The sequence below is a fragment of the Vicia villosa genome, linkage group LG5 (assembly GCF_029867415.1).
Source record: "Vicia villosa cultivar HV-30 ecotype Madison, WI linkage group LG5, Vvil1.0, whole genome shotgun sequence".
Taxonomy (NCBI): Eukaryota; Viridiplantae; Streptophyta; class Magnoliopsida; order Fabales; family Fabaceae; genus Vicia; species Vicia villosa.
In genome coordinates this window covers 68786422-68804407 of record NC_081184.1, presented here as the reverse complement: position 1 = coordinate 68804407, position 17986 = coordinate 68786422, and the positions used below count along the sequence as shown (strand labels likewise).

The following is a 17986-nucleotide window of genomic DNA, read 5'->3' as shown; positions in this document are numbered from 1 at the left end:
GACGAGTTGATCGCCACGAGATCTTCCCGATGTGGAGTCGTAGATCGCCACGAGGTCTATTCCTTTCGGTCATTGTTCCATACAACCATTCTCTTTGAAAACCCCGTGTCGGCACCACTACCACGTTATAAGCTATCTCCATTCAAACTCATTACCCACTATAAATATATCCACCACAAAACAAAAATCTCTTTCCCCAGCAGATATCAAACAAAAATAACACTCACACCACCTTTTCTTCAGGACAAATTTCTGGCACTTGGATATTTAATCTTCTTCTACCTCGAATGTTCGAAAGGCTAGCGCCAATCTCACCTTCAGGTTTAAGACGATTAAATAGGGGCAGCTGTCATACCCTAAATTTGTCCTACCCTTTAACTCCTAACTGGCTTAGGCTTTACATTCATGTACATACATCACCTAGGTCATAACTCACACGCATGCATTCACACCATTGGTACTATTCAAAGATTAACAAGGAGGAGCTTTATTGCAAAGAATTGTTGATCAGAAAATAAGAAGACTGAGGTACAATCATGTGGTGCTATGTTCATGGAAGCTCCTGGATTGGGGTGTCTCTCTGCTTCAAATCAGGGCATCGATTAGAGGGTACAAGCTTGCAAATCATCTGGTTCTTTAAATCAGGGTTTCGTTGACCAAAGTCAACTAGTTGACTTTCTGGTCAACATTTAATCAGAAGTGGCTTCTATGTGTGGAAAACTTCTCATACTGACGGTGGATGTGTTTGTTTGACTGGATGTAAGTGGAAGAGATTTAATCGGGAATTTCATCAATAGTCGGAAAAATCGGAACGGTTGACTTTTGGGTCAAAATCGGGAAAATTATCCAAATATTGACTTTTGGTGGAAAATTAATCAAGAAAAGTCGAAAAATGGATAAAATCGGGAGTTTGATAAAAAGTTTCCAAAAATGGAAAAAAGACAAAAATGGAAACTTTTCAACACTTAGAAAAATTTTTGATCCTTTGAATCAGGATGGGCAGTCCACTTCAGCACTGGATTACACGTGGCAGATGACACGTTTTGAAGAAAATTCCAACATCAAAGTTGCTCCTCTCATGGAGGAGAATAACTTTGTAGTTGGACACTTTTTCATTTGAAGCTTGTATGAAGAGTTAAGGTGGTGTGAAGTTGCTGGAAACTCATTTGAATCAAGTCACATTCCAGGTCACAGGTCAGGTCATGACCTGGCATTCTCACAAACACATGGCATGCCAAATCTCCAGCCATTTTTAGAGCTCTACAAAAGTGCCATAAATGCAAACTTGGTATGTATCTCTTCCTTGCCATCCCCTCTATCCATTGAAACAAGAATTGGGACAATTGAGCAAATATTGAGTCAAGGGCAAGTCTTCAAAGTTGTACCCTCACCAAGTCACGATGGCATGTCTGGCTGGGCAGATTTTTAGGGCACGCGCGTGACCTTTTGTCAAACACATGGTGTGCCCATTTTAAATGTACTTTTCTTCTCCCACAAGCCACCATCTTGAACAAGCTTGATGTTGAATTGTTCCTTGACATGCCCCCTATCTATTGAGCCCGGTGTAACTAGTTTTGGACATGCATTGATCCAGATATAAGCCCTTAAAGTCGTGCTCCTACCAAACTACATGCTGAAGGTCACGGGCTAGAGCAAGGTTGTCTGCGCGCAAAGGCTGGGGCAGTGGGGATTACATGTGTTCATGATCATTTTTCTCACACTTCTAGGCCTCATTTTGAGATACCTCCAACACCAACCTTGCTTCCCTCCATGCCCTCTTTGCCATGATACCAACCTTGCATCATTTGATCACACATGGAGAGAGATATCAACCCTCAAAGTGAGGTGCATGAAGTATTATGATCATGGGCATGCATGTACATTCTTGCTGCAGCATAAATTCCACAACACCAACACATTGCCACACATAGCCATGCAAAGATCCAGCTTACAAAAGCATGCATAAGACTTACTCCATGAGGTATACTTGTTCACTAAGCATTGCACTACAATACACATCAAACCAAGTCCCACACTAAAGAAAAACCAAAAGAATCATGCTGCAAGCTAAGTGTCCCACATTGAGAAAAGAAATAAAGTTTCTGTAATTGCATAGCCCAAGCTCCACATTCAGAAAAAGCATCTCATTCACCTCACACTTGCACTATATAAACAACCACACACACACTATTCATTCTCTCCTACACACACGATCCACAAAAAACTCACACACTCTCCTCTCTCTCACTCACATTTCACACTCTTTCTCTCCTCATTCTTACCCACCCTCTCACTCTTTCCTCACTCCGGCAACCCTTTCCACCACCGCAACCAACCCCACAACTAACTCCGGCCACCGTAACTGACAATCTCAACCAACTCCGGCCGCTACACATCATCCACACTTTCACACCTCGTTCCCAACCCTTGCTCTGCAGTCATGGCGTCATCTTGAAGCTTTGCTCCTCTACGATATGCATACTACACTTTGAAGCTACCTCTCAAAGTTGAAGCTAAAGATTCGAAGACCTACTCCAAGATTTTCGATAGCAACGTGGAGCGCGCGACTTGAGGCATACATCTGCGTTCAAAGCTTGATCAGGTAAGCTCCTTGAGTCTCTTTCGTCACTATAAGCCGTAAACGAAACATCATGCATCTTGTGATTATGTGACTTCATTTTCGGATAAAATGCTTGCTGATACATGTGTTTAATCTAATGTGTGAACTCAACTCGTGAACATGTGCACGCTGTTAGGCTTAGATATGCGTTTGGTGAAGTTCTTATAGGTTAGGGCTTTGAGAAGCGTTTCGGTTAGGGAGTTAGAGGAGAAATTAGTAGAATCCGAGGCCGGATCTGTGATTAGCGGCGAAAACCGAGCCGGAATACGTGATTTGTTTTCATTTCTGAGAGCTTTGACGGCGAACCGACGGTGGCGCCAAAGGAAGAAGGTGACCGGAGCATCTCCGGCTCCGGCGAGGTTTCATGCAGAGTACGTTTTGTCCACATTAGGTGGAGAATCACGATTGGTTCTTTCTTAAGCCTTTGATTGATCTTTGTTTTATTATAATCATTGAGACTCTACAAGGCATGTTCTGATTGGTCAGGGACTCATGTTTGTCTTATTCATTTAAAGGACACCATGACCAATTGATGCCTATTTCCTTGCATGTGTATGTCACGTTATATAATAGTCCTCACCAATATGACATGCTGATAAAATCTGAGTAATGATAAAAATAAATGCACATGCTGGAAATGGAGATAGAATAAATATAGGTGAATAAAATAGGAGTGTTGGGCCGCATATGACTGGGCCTGGAAACTTTTCTGAATCACACCCCTTCGTTTCTAATGCACCACCATTCTGGATTGGGCCTCTGAGCGCTACTGCTCTTCGCATACCCCTATCCTGGGCCCAGCTCTGCTTATACATAATATTAGTTCATTTAGTTTTTACTACTTCACCCCCAGGCTGTTAATAAAAACAAATAAATTGATTTTCTTTGTGTCCTTTGTTGCACATTAATTGTTTTCCTCCCTAAATAAAATTGATAAAAAATGGTTTTTGACTAATTAGAATGTTAGGAACATTGTTTCATTAGAATTTTAATTGGTGATTCCTTGAATTTTGATTGGTTGATAAACCATAATAAATAAATAGTTGTTTCTTTGATGATTCAAAATTGGTTTCTCACATGAATAAAAAATATAATTGCTTGTGAATATTTTCATAAATAGTTCAAATTTTGTTCCTTTTATTTTTGTGAATATTTTCCTTTATTGTGGAATGCTTGAATAGATTTTTTAGAATAATTCACAACTTAGATTAGAAAATAGGCTAGTTCCCTTTCATTCTTTTTCTTTTCAACTTTTAAAATACTTAATAAAAACCGATGAAGATCATACCGTTGCTATATTTCATGGTAGGAAAAAAATGATTGAGGCGTAGGCCTCGATGTATGTTCTTTCCTACTTAACGGAGAAGAAATGATTGAGGTGTGAAGCCTCGATGTATTTCTTAACCGTTATTTAGAGAAACGATTGTGGCGTAGGCCTCGATGTGCGTTCTCTAAATATTCAAAAACAAACAAAACTCTTTTTGGTATGATCTAAGTCACAAATTAAAATCCCCATAAAAAACACCAACCCAAAAACACTTCAAAAAACCTAATAAATGGTCAGATTTAAAACAAAAGTGAGGAAGTGATGCGAGACCTTGTAGTGGGTTCTCGTCATCATGGAATTACCCTTAAAAGATACAAACCAATCTCTTTTTCTCCTTTCTAAGGGCAAGTTATCTCCGCTCCATTGCATCCTAGGCTGTCCCCTTATGCAAGAGCGTGAGCGTTAACGCCGCCCAACTAAAAAACACAAAACCAAACAGAAAATCGTGAGCCGAGCTACGGTAACTCTGATTCCTGAAAAGGATACGTAGGCAGCGGGGTAGGGCCCGTGCGAGTGCAATTCTTTGTTTTCCCTACATTTTGCATTCATTTCGCATTTAGACATAGACATAGATACACACCCTTTAGATAGAAACAAACATAGGTGGATACCATCGAGTACGATGGGCGTGAGGGGTGCTAATACCTTCCCCTCGCGTAACCGACTCCCGTACCTTGATTCTCTGGTCGCAAGACCCTGTTCTTTCCTTTGTTAGGTTTTCTGATATTCCTTTCCCTTATGGGATAAATATATTGGTGGCGACTCTGTTCATTTTTTCGCGAGCGTGCGACAGGGTGACCTTCCTGAGACAGCACGGCGCCAATTGCAACTCCTGAAGCATCTGTATCTATGCTGAAATGCTTTGTAAAGTTAGGTAGAGCTAAGACCGGCATGTCGGTCATTTTCCTTTTCAGATTTGTAAAGGCCGCATCGGCCTCTGTACTCCATGTAAACTTAGTGGAACGCAACAAATCGGTGAGAGGAGCGGCGAGTGTGGCGTAATCTTTAACGAATCGACGATAGAATCCGGTGAGCCCTAGAAAACCACGGAGTGTCGAGAGTGAACGTGGCGTTGGCCAGTCTAGAATAGCTTTTACTTTTTCTGTATCGGGTGCAACACCACTCGCTGAAATGACATGCCCTAGGAAATCAATCTGCTTAGCTGCAAACACACACTTAGATAACTTCACAAAATAGGAGTGATCCTTTAGTAACTTAAAAGCAACCTGCAAATGTTCAACATGTTGAGTGAAATTGGAACTATAAATTAAAATGTCATCAAAGAAAACTAAGACGAAACGCCGTAGGAAAGGCCTTAATAGATCATTCATAGCTGATTGGAATGTAGAAGGAGCATTAGTTAACCCAAAGGGCATAACTAGGAATTCATAATGCCCATCAAAAGTTCGAAAAGCTGTTTTATGTGTATCCCTTGATGCAACCCTGATCTGATGGTATCCTGAACACAAATCTATCTTTGTAAAAATAGTAGCTGATCCTAACTCATCTAAGAGTTCATCAATAGTTGGGATTGGGAATTTATCTTTAATAGTTACAGCATTTAATGCGCGATAATCAACGCAAAAACGCCAAGTGCCATCCTTTTTTTTGACTAGTAAAACGGGGGATGAAAACGGGCTGGTACTAGAAATGATAGTTCCATCTTCAAGCATTTGTTTAATTAAAAGTGTCATGGCATCTTTCTTTGAGTGGGGGTAGCGGTATGGTTTTACATTGATAGGGGGGGTATTGGGCAATAGGTTAATGTGGTGATCATGGGTTCTTGGTGGGGGAAGGCCTTTGGGTTGTTGGAAGATTGACTGAAATTTGGTTAGAAGTTGGGTAATTTGGGACGGAAGCGTAACAGAGTTTGGGGGAGGTGGGTTAGGTGTTGGAATTAGAGGGTTTGTTGGTTCCATAAGTAGCAAGTGAAAGGATGCAACTGCATCTGTGTGGATAAGCTGTTTGAGTTGATGAAAAGAGGTGTGGGTTGGAAAGGGTGTTGGGTCGCCGGTCAGTGTAATGGGTTTTGTAAGGTGTTGAAAAGTAAGGGATGGGATAGAAAAATCAGCTTGAATAGGTCCTAAAGTCCTGAGCCAAGCCATGCCTAGCACAACATCTGCCCCTTCAATAGGCAATAAGTAAAATGGTAAATTAAAAGGTTTGTTTTGAAGCATGATTTCCACATTATCACATATTCCTTCACATTGTAAGTGAGAGCCATTTCCCACCATTACTGAAAATTGATTGATAGGAGTAGTGGTAAGATTCAAGTGATGAGCAATGCGGGGCTGCATAATATTATGGGTACTGCCTGTATCCACCAAAACCATAACAGAAAGACCCGCGATGGACCCTTTGAATTTGAGGGTCTGTGGTGAAAATTGCCCTGTGACCGCTTGAGGCGAGAGTTGAAAGTAGGTATCCACAAAATCTGGTTCAATATTAACTTCTGGTTGTTCTTCCACATTTGGTAAATCTGAATTCATGTCATCATCTGCCACTAGAATGAAAAATCTGCTTGTTGAGCATTTGTGGCCTGTAAAAAATTTTTCATCGCAATTAAAACATAGGCCTTGAGCGCGTCGCTCCTGAAGTTGGGCTTGGGTTAATTTTCGGATAGGGACTTTGGGTTGATGGGGCAAGGGTGGTTTTTGAGGAAAAATGGTGGCTGGTTGGGCATTGTTTGTGGTTTTGCTGGGTTGAGGATTTGAACTAGTGAAGGTGGGTTTTTGATAGGTTGTAGAAAACTGTTTGGGGAATCTGTTTTTGGAGTCCTTAAGCTTAGCTTCGATCAGCTTAGCCAAGCCAATAGCATGTGAAATTGATGTAGGTTTATGTATAGCTAACTCATTTTGAATATCCTGCTGTAGCCCAGAAATAAAACAGTTTAAAATGGCCTCTGCTGGCAGCCCCACAACCTTATTACCAAGCTGCTCAAACTTGGTTTGATATTCCATAACAGAACCATTTTGCTTTAATTTAAATAATTCAGCTTGATGGTTTTCAAATGAAGAAGGACCAAATCTTAATTCTAAAGCCCTAGTAAAAGAATTCCAATCCGTCAACAATCGATTTTGAAACATCCATTTAAACCATCCTAAAGCATCTCCTTTCATATAGAATGAAGTGAGTGATAAACGATTTTCCGGTGGAAGGTTATAAAATCCAAAAAATTGCTCAGCTTGAAATAACCATTCCAAGGGGTTTGAGCCATCAAAAAGTGGTAATTCCAGTTTTGGGGATCTCATAGGGGGTAAGGGTGGGATATTATGGTGGGGTAAATGGAAAGGAGTTTGAGGTGGAAAGGGATAGGGTGTTGTATGTGCAGTAAAAACTGGCTGAGTGTGTAATAATGGGGTATAAGGAGGGAAAGGGGGATTTTGGGGCGGTGCTGTAAGATGCATCGGTATGGGAGTGGTGTGGGGAACAGCTGAGTGTGACGGTGGATTTGTGGTGAGGATGGTGGGGGTGTAGACAGCAGGCTGAGTGGTGACAGGTATGGGTGTGGTAGAGGATCGAGTTGGTGTGTGAGCTGATGTAAAAACATGAGTAAATGGTGGAGATCCAAAAGAAATACTAGATGATAGTGGTTCCTTACCGGAGGAGGTTGCTGTTTGTGCAGAAACAGCAGCAGCAAGTTGAGAAGGGTGTATTGAAATGCTTTTAAGAGCAGCCATGAGAGATTCAAACCTAGAATCTTCCACCTCTTTTTCATTATCAAACCTTGAATGTAGTTCACCCACTTGTTGTGCTATAGTTTCTGAAATTTGTGCAAACCTAACATCCATTTGTTCTTGAGTTTCAGCCATTGCATTGTTGAGATGTTGAGTTGAGATGTTGATAGCTTCTTCCAAAATTTCCTTTGAAGAAGGATTTGGAGGTTTTGGAGGAGCCATGAAAGGAAAGAGTAGGATCAATGGAAGCACCAATGATAGATTTGTGTTAGAAAACCCTAGATCTAAGAATGCATTAAAGGACAATAAAATAAAACAACTTTTCTTCTTGTCTTAACCAAGAGCAACATTACATAATATATAGTAGGGTTATAATCCACTACTTGGGCCATGGGCCAGCATAACTAAAACTGAACTAATAAATAATAATAATACTAATAATTGCACCCCTTTAGTCTAATATGAAATCATTAAGCAAGGCTGGCTTCTTTTTAATTCTCTTGGGTCGAGACATCTTCATAACAAAATGCTGAAAAAGGAAAACAAAACCTATTATCACTAGTAAAAAAAACTAGCCTTCTCATGCCTGTGTCACAAAATATTGCAAATTTAGCATTCATTGTATTGCTTCAATAGGCCCCGTACCCTACTATACTTCTCCTAGGTCCTAGCATTACATCATGTTTATTATTTTATTTCAATTTCTTCCTCCCCACACTTTCAGAAAATCAATATTTCTACCGAATAACATCAATGCTGTATTGAATTGTATTCATGGTGATGCTGTAAATAACCCTCTTTGGTAACTTGAACTCTGAATTCTGAAATTTGAATCTCACTCATACATTTCAAATAAGGATAATGTGAGCTGGAAAACTTGTCAATTTAGAAATTGAAAATGTACTGTGTAGAAGGTGATGTTTGATAAATATCTAGCTAGCGTCAGTATACAGATTTTACAAATCCTTGTACAGTACGGTAATAAATCAAGTGCTTCATAGTGAGAAAAAAAAATTTAAATAACAAGGTTTAAAAAAAAAATTACCAAAAAAACAAGTTTTTCAAAAAATTTACCAAAGTGTCTAGGTTTTGAAGACCCCCTGGAGTATGCGCCAAATGAATTGGCGCATTAATATAAAAATTAGGAGTATGCGCCAAATGGTTTGGCGTAAATGTGAAATTTTTTTTTTTTTTTTTAACTTTTCAACATTTAAGCCAAATGAATTGGCTAACTCAAAAAATTTTATACTAATGCGCCAAATGGTTTGGCGCATACTCTAGGGGGTCCTGCAAAACCTAGACATTTTGGTAAATTTTTTGAAAACGTAATTTTTTTTATAAACATTGCTATTTAAATTTTTTCATCTCATAGTGAACTACTATGAATAAAAACTATTCCTATGGCCCAAAATTCTCATAAATCATGTTTTACATAAATTATATGTTATATAACATATTTCATATATTTTATGTTTAGGGATAAAAACCACAACTTGGATTGTTTATCCACATGCCCAAATATGAAACAATATTTCTTAACTATTTCACTTTAAAAATAAAAATTCCAAAATTTCTTATTTTTAATTTATTTAAATATGTATTGTTGAATAGTGACTATTCTCCTTTGGAACTTTGCCAATGGACACGTTATTATAGCACATGTTCTTATATCTGCGTTTAAAAAAAATCTTGTACTCGACCTCATAACCGTATGAATATCAATATTAGTATTAGTATTTATAGGGCGCAGGCATATATTTCTATCACATTAGTAATAAATTATTGTTCCGTTGATGATCATTTAAAGTATCAAATTTTTCTTTTTGTTAATTAGCTAAAATAAGTAATTAATTTGGTTTGAAGTAATTATTGATTGATTTAAAATTTAATAAAAGAGGTTTAGGAATATGATTTCCGTGTTTTACACATATCAAGTAAAGCAATCCTCTTAACTATGTTTTGAAAAAAAAATTCAAATAAATAATATAAAATGATAGGTCTTATCTTCTTTCAAAACATACACTCATATCTTTAGTTACTAAAACACCTTATTTTATGATATGGTTTAGTGATAGGACCAGTAAAGAACTGCTATTTGCATTTATATGCACTTTTTCGGATAGGCCTAAATTATTTTCATGTGTCGGTCTATTCGTCTAGTATTTTAGTTCGGATATCAACCTTCACCTTTGAGTCCATCGATTGATATATGAAGTTGGCTCTATTTTCATAGAGTCGTTGGTTAAGCGCGAAAATAATCAAATTATAAAATAGAGTTTTGTAAACAAATTTTCGAGACATTTGGCTTTACACGACTCGCTCGTATAAACTCTAATTTATTATTCGATTATGAAAACTCATGTTCCTGCAAAAAAACTAGATAAGTGATCATACCTCCTTTCGGTATCAAATGATCTTGTTCTGAACCTATGAAGTACCTACTTTAATAGCGTAGATCTTTCATTCAAGATCTTTTAAGGCTTTCTATTTTTTTTAAAGATTTTTTTTGTTAAATCAAAGATATACCCTTTTTAATAGCCTCGGTTTAATTAAGTGGTCTTTTAACTCGGAGATCAATCATACCCTTTTAGTATACGATTGATATCTAAGACTAACTCAACTTTCATAAAGATGTATACATTAAGCCTTAAAGGACCAAAGCAAGCACAAATTTCTTGTTAACAAATATATAATTGAGAACATACATAAGGTCTTTCGTTTAGACAGCCCTTATGATCTTAAATTTAAATAAAACTACGCACACATGTTAAAGATAAACACGTATATATTTTTAAACACAGACATAATCATAAGATAAAAATAGATGAAGGATAAAATAATAAGTAAATAGTACCTGAATTATGAAATTGGATTACAAAATAGTATCAATGGTGGTTGTTTGCAAGAACTAAAAATTGTAGGAAAACTAAAAGTGTTGTAAACTAGTGAGTATAAAAAATTGGAAATTCTAAAAGAGTGTATTGTTAGTTTTACAAGGCACTATATAGGCATAAACCCATTAAAACTAGCCATAACTCGCAATTAGTAGGCTTAAAATTGAGTGAAACAACCTGGCAAGTGGAAGAACCAAGAGCATAACAACAAAACACATAAAATCCAAACGTCGTTTGGGTGATTACGCCTATAAAGGTCGTTACGGCCAGGCCACAATGCCCTCATCTTCTTGGGTCCAAAATGCCAATTTTTAATGTTCTTGACTAGGGTCCATTACGTCGTAATACCCTCAAATTTCTGTAGTTCAACAGCTTTCTTGTCAAGTCTTCAGTATCTTCAATTTCTTTCTAGCCCTAAAATTATAGTAAATATCATATTTTATTTTGATATTCTATTTAAATTTGATCTGTGTATTTTGATTTATTACTATTTGAAATTTGTGTGTAATTTTGTTATTTCAGTAAATTAGTAAATTAGTTTTGGGCCCATGGCAGTTGTTAGAACAAGATTGAGAGTCTATGTTCATAATCTGGTTTTGATGATAACAAGCATATAATTTGTGAGTAACAATTTTATTACTAATGATTTCATTAAGTGTGCAGATACTATGCTATAAAGCCTTATACGACAGCATCAGAAAGTAAATCAGACAAGCTTCAAGGAATTAAACAGAAACATTCAGATACATGAAGAACTCATTACAACAAGAAGACCACATGAGTAAATGATCGGAAGTTTTGCACAAAGAGCAAGAATTCAACAATCAGTAACAGAAGATCATAAATCAGTTTAAAAACAAAGGCTTGAAAATACAAAGAATATTAAGCTTCCTCGAAAGTATAAGCTACATCAGCATTCACAGCAACAGAAGTTTTTAAATCTGTGTTCAGAAGATTCAAAGAACAGGATATGCTGCTTCAATTAAAACACATGCAAGAAAGCACGTTACTCAATGTAAAGACAAAATTATGACATCTATTTTGGTCTATATTTTGGTAAAAGAAGATACTCCACAAATAAACAACCATCTTGGAAGAAGCAAATTGAAGAGGACACGCTACCAACGCCAAAGATAAGATTCGCCTCGGTAATTGTTATTTTCCTGATCCATAGCATATTCAAATAATGAGACACTAAAAGAAATAAAAGAATTTTAAAGAAAGAGAAATATGTTTTTGGAAGAATATAATTCAATCCCCCCTTCCTTGTGTTTTTCTCCACCTTCAATTGGTATCAGAGCATGGCTCTGCTATTGATCTCAGAATCAAACACTTAACAGTGTAGAGAGATCCAGAAGGAGAAAAACTAACACTGAGTTGAAGACAAAGACTTATTCATACACTCAGTATAATCAGAAGATGTCTCAACAAGACCTCAAGACTCTGTACATATTATATACACATCATAAGGAGTTTGTGGATCAACATCAAATCTTAAAGAGGCTCAAGACATCAAAAAGAAGGAATTATGCTTAAATGAAGACATTTAACATCAAAGATAAACAAGTGTAGCTGATTCAAGCCAAGATGATCAAAGTCAATCTATCGGATCAGATCAAAGATTGAAGACACAATAAAACAAGACCTGAAGCAGAAACATACTGAACTTCTACTCAAGAAGACGCTCTCTCTCTCTCTCTCTCAGAAAAGGCAGGAAGAAAGGTTTATCTTCAAAACGGTCAGATCTTTCTAAACTATTTTCTTATAATTCTGCTTATTAAAATATGTGAAGTACTTTTGCATGTCTCGTGTTCTTCACCACCTACTCTAACATTTGTACTATTTCTATATGCATGTACTATAATTCTAATGTAGCCTTAACTTCATATTTATTAACTAAACAACCACCTCGTGAATAAATCTAGGTCAAAAAACTGACACCTCATTATCTTCTACATGTACTAACACTAGATCAAATACAACCCTCATCAAAACCTCTTCACTCAACTCCTAATATCCTTCCCATATCTCTTCAAGATCCTTTTCATCCTTCATACATAACCCGTCCTTTCTCTCTCTCTCTCTCTCTCTCACTAAAACTTGTCAAAATCTCCTCTTTAAACCCTCCTATCTGTTTTTAGATCCACATAAACTTAAATCTATGGCAGTTCTCATCTCCCACATTCTCACTAAATTTATGTTGGAATTATAAAATATTGGAATTATAAATTTGTATTTAGGAGTCAATACATGTACCTAGGAGTCTATGCCTAGAAAATTACATACATGTATCTAGGAACTAGCAACATCCTTGAAAATCTTATCTTGTATTTACTCTCTAGTGTGTATATAATCAAATTACTTGAGTGCATTAGGAACTCAAGCATTTTACCAAATATTCAATTCTCTACATGGTATCAAGAGCTCTCGATCTTGAGAGACTTGCTTCCGCATAAACCCTAGCCGTCTTCATTTCGGTAAATCCTAAGTCACCTTCATCGTGACAATTTTTCCGCCTTCATTGCAGCCTTGTTACCCTTCATTGCAATTTTTTTTCTGCCTTCATTGCAGCCTTGTTACCCTTCATTGCAGCCTTGTTACACTGTCCGAAACACCTCACTCAAACCCCTCTTTATTTCTTTCATCTGTCAACCCTTCATTGCTGTCTTGTAGGCCCCTCTTGAGGAATATTTCATCTTCTTGTTATTTTTATTTTTAGCTTGCTTCTAATGGCTAAAAAAAATTATGCTGATTACTCTTTATCATTCACCGAGGATGAGGTGAATCATTTAAAGGTTATACTTGACTTTGTCAGTAAGCCTTTTGGTAGTTGTTCTCGACCGACGACCGGCTTGAGCGTATGCTCTCAATCCTTTAGTGTTTGCGATAAAATCCCTAAGAATGCTTGGATTTTGGACTCTGGTGCCACCGACCATATGACATTCAATCCCAGTTGGATTTCATCTTACACCTCCTCTGAGAAGAACAGTTATGTTACGGTTGCTAATGGTTCTTATGCTCGTATTGATGGCTCTGGGAGTGTTAACTTGCAACCTTCACTTCAATTACAGGATGTGCTACATGTTCCCACACTCTCTCACAACCTAATATCTGTTCGTAAACTCACCCGTGATCAGAACTGCAAAGTAATATTTTTCACTTCTTATTGTGTTTTTCAGGATCTTACCACGGGGAAGACAATTGGAGTTGCTAAGGAAAAGGGAGGGTTGTACTACCTATCTAATGAACCAAATTGTTCGAAGGTGTTGGCTTCCTACTTGCAGACTGAGTCTTCGGTGTCCTCTTCTCATTCCTCCGCACAAATTTGGCTTCAGCACAAACGTCTTGGTCATCCACCATTCTCTTTAGTTAAGTCTATGTTTCCTTTTTTATTTTTACATCATTCAGTTGAGTTTTTTAAATGTGACGTTTGTGAGTTAGCTAAACATCATCGTGTCTCTTTTACTCCTAGTTCCAATAGAAGTGTTGAACCTTTTGATCTCATACATTCTGATGTATGGGGACCAGCACCTATTTCTAATATTTCAGGGCGCTAAATGGTTTGTATCATTTATTGATGATTGTACTCGAGCAACTTGGATTTTCTTGATGAAAGATAAATCAGAAACACCGGAATTGTTTATTAGTTTTTTAAATATGGTACAAACACAATTTGGCAAGGGGATTAAAAGAATCCGCTCTGACAATGGCAAAGAGTATGCCAATCACATCCTTTCAAATTTTACCAGTCAACGGGGAATAGTTCATGAATTTACATGTGTCGACACCCCACAACAAAATGGTGTTGCAGAAAGAAAGAATCGTCATTTACTTGAAGTTGCTCGAGCCATTCTCTTCCAAATGGCAGTTCCCAATTCATATTGGGGAGAAGCCGTTTTGACAGCTGCCTACTTGATTAATCGAGTTCCATCTCGCATGTTAGGTAATATCAGTCATGTTCAGTTTATGACTTCACGGTTTCCTTCTGTTTCTATTTTGTAGAGTCTCGAGTCTCGAGTATTTGGTTGTGTTTCCTTTGTCCATATCCATAAACAACACCAAAGTAAGTTGGACCCCCGTGCAGCCAGATGCATCTTTGTTGGCTATCCCCCAAATAAGAGAGGATACAAATGCTATCATGCTCCTAGTCGTAAGTACTTTGTCTCTAAAGATGTCACGTTTCATGAGAATTTAGCCTACTTCTCTCGTCCTCAGCTTCAGGCGGAGAGCATTCAGAATGTAGAATCTGATTCCAAATTTTTAGTCCTACCAGAGTTGCCCATGACTCCTCTCATAAGTCCTATTACCGGTCCTACAATTGAGTCTCCCGAGTCGGCTGTGAATCTCGTGTCAAGTCCTATTACTGATCCTCCTATTATTGATCCTGCTTCTCCAAATACAGAATCTGAGTCACCTAGTCGGCTGTGAATCCCGTGTCAAGTCCTATTACTGATCCTCCTATTATTGATCCTGCTTCTCCAAATACAGAATCTGAGTCACCTGCTTCTATTTTTGTCCCTCCTTTGTCGTCTGTTTTGCAGGAACCATCATCTTCCATACCAATAAAAACTAAGGCTGGTGAGCCAACCTTGGTGTATCAAAGAAGAAGTAAGCCCGACCTGCTCCAAACACAACTCCAATTGCCAGAACCGGAGGTAAGTGTTGAAACTCATAATCCTATTAGTGATTCCCATAGCTCTGACACTTGCGACACTAATACAGATGATTTGCCTATTGCTTTAAGGAAAGGGAAAAGGTCATGTGCCAAATACCCTATATCTCAATTTGTCTCCACTAAAAATCTTTCCTTGCAGCATCAAAGTTTTATTTCTGCAGTTGACTCTGTGGTCATCCCATCATCTGTTCAAGAGGCATTGAAAGATAGAAATTGGGTCCAAGCCATGGATGAGGAAATGAAAGCTCTTGAAAAAAATGGAACTTGGGAGATTGTTGATAGACAGGAAGGCAAGAAACCCGTTGGTTGCAGGTGGATCTATACAGTCAAACACAAATCAGATGGTACTCTTGATCGTTACAAAGCCAGACTAGTAGCAAAAGGATACACACAAACATATGGCATAGATTATGAGGAAACCTTTGCTCCAGTTGCGAAAATGAACACTGTTCGAATCTTATTATCTCTTGCTGCTCACTATGGATGGGAATTACAACAATTTGATGTCAAAAATGCATTCTTGTATGGAAACTTAGAAGAAGAGGTGTACATGGAAATCCCGCCGGGATTTGGCCCTTCATGTGGATCCAACAAGGTGTGTCGATTGAGGAAAGCCTTATATGGGCTAAAACAATCTCCTAGAGCATGGTTTGGAAGATTCACAAAAGCAATGGTGTACTTAGGCTACAAGCAGAGTCAAGGAGATCACACTCTTTTCTTTAAGCACTCGCATGAAGGAAAACTGACTATCCTTCTTGTTTATGTTGATGATATTATTATTACAGGAGATGATCAGGTAGAGAAACAATTGCTAAAGGAAAAACTATCGGCAGAATTCGAGATGAAGGACCTTGGACAACTCAAGTATTTTTTGGGAATTGAGGTTGCTTACTCAAACCAAGGCATTTTCATATCTCAAAGGAAGTATATACTCGATCTCTTGCAGGAAACTGGGAAACTAGGATGCAAACCTTCAAGTGTTCCCATAGAGCAAAACCACAAGTTGAGCCTTGAAGAAGAAAGTGCCAAAGTTGACAGAGTCCAATATCAGAGGTTGGTAGGGAAGTTGATTTACCTGGCACACACTAGGCCTGACTTGGCTTATGCAGTCAGTGTAGTGAGTTAATTTATGCATGACCCGAGAATGCGACACTTACAATCTGTTGATCGCATCTTGCAATACCTCAAGGCTACTCCAGGAAGAGGACTATTGTTCAAAAGAGGTGGAAGTTTAACTATAGAAGCCTACACCGATGCTGACTATGCAGGATCAATTAGTGATAGAAGATCCACTTCGGGTTTTTGCACCCTCTTGTGTGGGAACCTTGTCACATGGAGAAGTAAGAAACAAAATGTAGTGGCTCGATCAAGCGCTGAGGCAGAATTTCGAGCTTTGGCTCAAGGAATTTGTGAGTTACTTTGGATGAGGATCATTCTAAATGATCTGAAAATACAATGTGAAGGGCCTATGAAGTTGTTCTGTGACAACAAGTCAACAATCAGTATTGCTCATAATCCTGTTCAGCATGATAGGACCAAACACATTGAGATTGACCGCCATTTCATCAAGGAAAAACTAAGTCACGAAGTTAGTTAAACTTGCAAAGTTTTGTATTTTGGTTGATTTTCGTGTGATATACTACATAAAAGTCACAAAGTTCGTTAAACTTGCATACATTAGTATTTTGGAAGATTTTGATGTGCTAGATTTCCGTGTGGTATACTACATTAAAGTCACGACGTTCGTTAAACTTGGAAATTTTAGTCTTTTGGAAGATTTTTCGTGTTCTATACTGCATAAAAGTCACGAAGTTCGTTAAACTTACAAACTTTTGTATTTTGGAAGATTTTCGTGTGTTATACTATGGAAAAGTCACGAAGTTCGTTAAACATGATTATATTGGTATTTTAGAAGTTTTTCGTGTGATATACTACATCAAAGTCATTAATTTCGTTAAACTTACAAAATTTGGTCTTTTTGAAGATTTTCATGTGCTATACTACATCAAAGTCACGAATATTCCTTAAACTTGCAAAGTTTGGTATTTTGCACGATTTCCGTGTTATATACTACTTAAAAGTCACGAAGTTAGGTAAGCTTGCATACATTGGTATTTTGGAAGATTTTCTTATGGTATACTACATAAAATTCACGAAGATTGTTAAAGTGGCAAAATTTGATCTTTTCAAAGATTTTCGTGTTCAATACTACATAAAAGTCACGAAGTTCATTAAACTTGCAAAATTTGGTATTTTGGAAGATTTCCGTGGGCTATACTACATAAAATACAAGAAGTTCGTTAAACTTGTATACATTTGTATTTTGGAAGATTTTCCTGTGCTATACTACATAAAAGTCACGAAGTTCATTAAACTTTCAAATTTTGGTCTTTTTGAAGATTTCCGTGTGCTAAACTACATAAAAATCGTGAAGTTCGCTACACTTGCATACATTAGTATTTTGAAAGATTTTCGTATGCTAAACTACGTAAAAGTCACGAAGTTCGTTAAACCTGGAAAATTTGGTCTTTTTGAAGATTTCCGTGTGTTATACTACATAAAAGTCATGATGTTCGTTAAATTTACAAACTTTGGTATGTTGGAATATTTACATGTGCTATAATACATAACATTCACAAAGTTCGTTAAACTTGAATACATTGGTATTTTGGAAGATTTTGCTGTGCTATACTTACACAAAAGTCACGAAGTTCGTTAATCATGCAAAGTTTGGTATTTTGGAAGATTTTTTTTGTGCTATACTATATAAAAGTCACGAAATTTGTTAAATTT

The 17986-nt window shown here is 37.4% G+C and overlaps 1 protein-coding gene across 1 annotated transcript; it reads right to left on the bottom strand.

Moving 5' to 3' along the window:
* Positions 1–1863: 1863 nt before the first annotated feature.
* LOC131604800 (uncharacterized) lies at positions 1864–7846 on the bottom strand. Its single transcript, XM_058877216.1, has 2 exons — positions 4747–7846; positions 1864–2006 (listed from the first exon to the last, which is right to left on the bottom strand). The coding sequence occupies exons 1-2, from the start codon at positions 7844–7846 to the stop codon at positions 1864–1866; spliced, it is 3243 nt and encodes a 1080-aa protein (XP_058733199.1).
* Positions 7847–17986: the final 10140 nt, after the last annotated feature.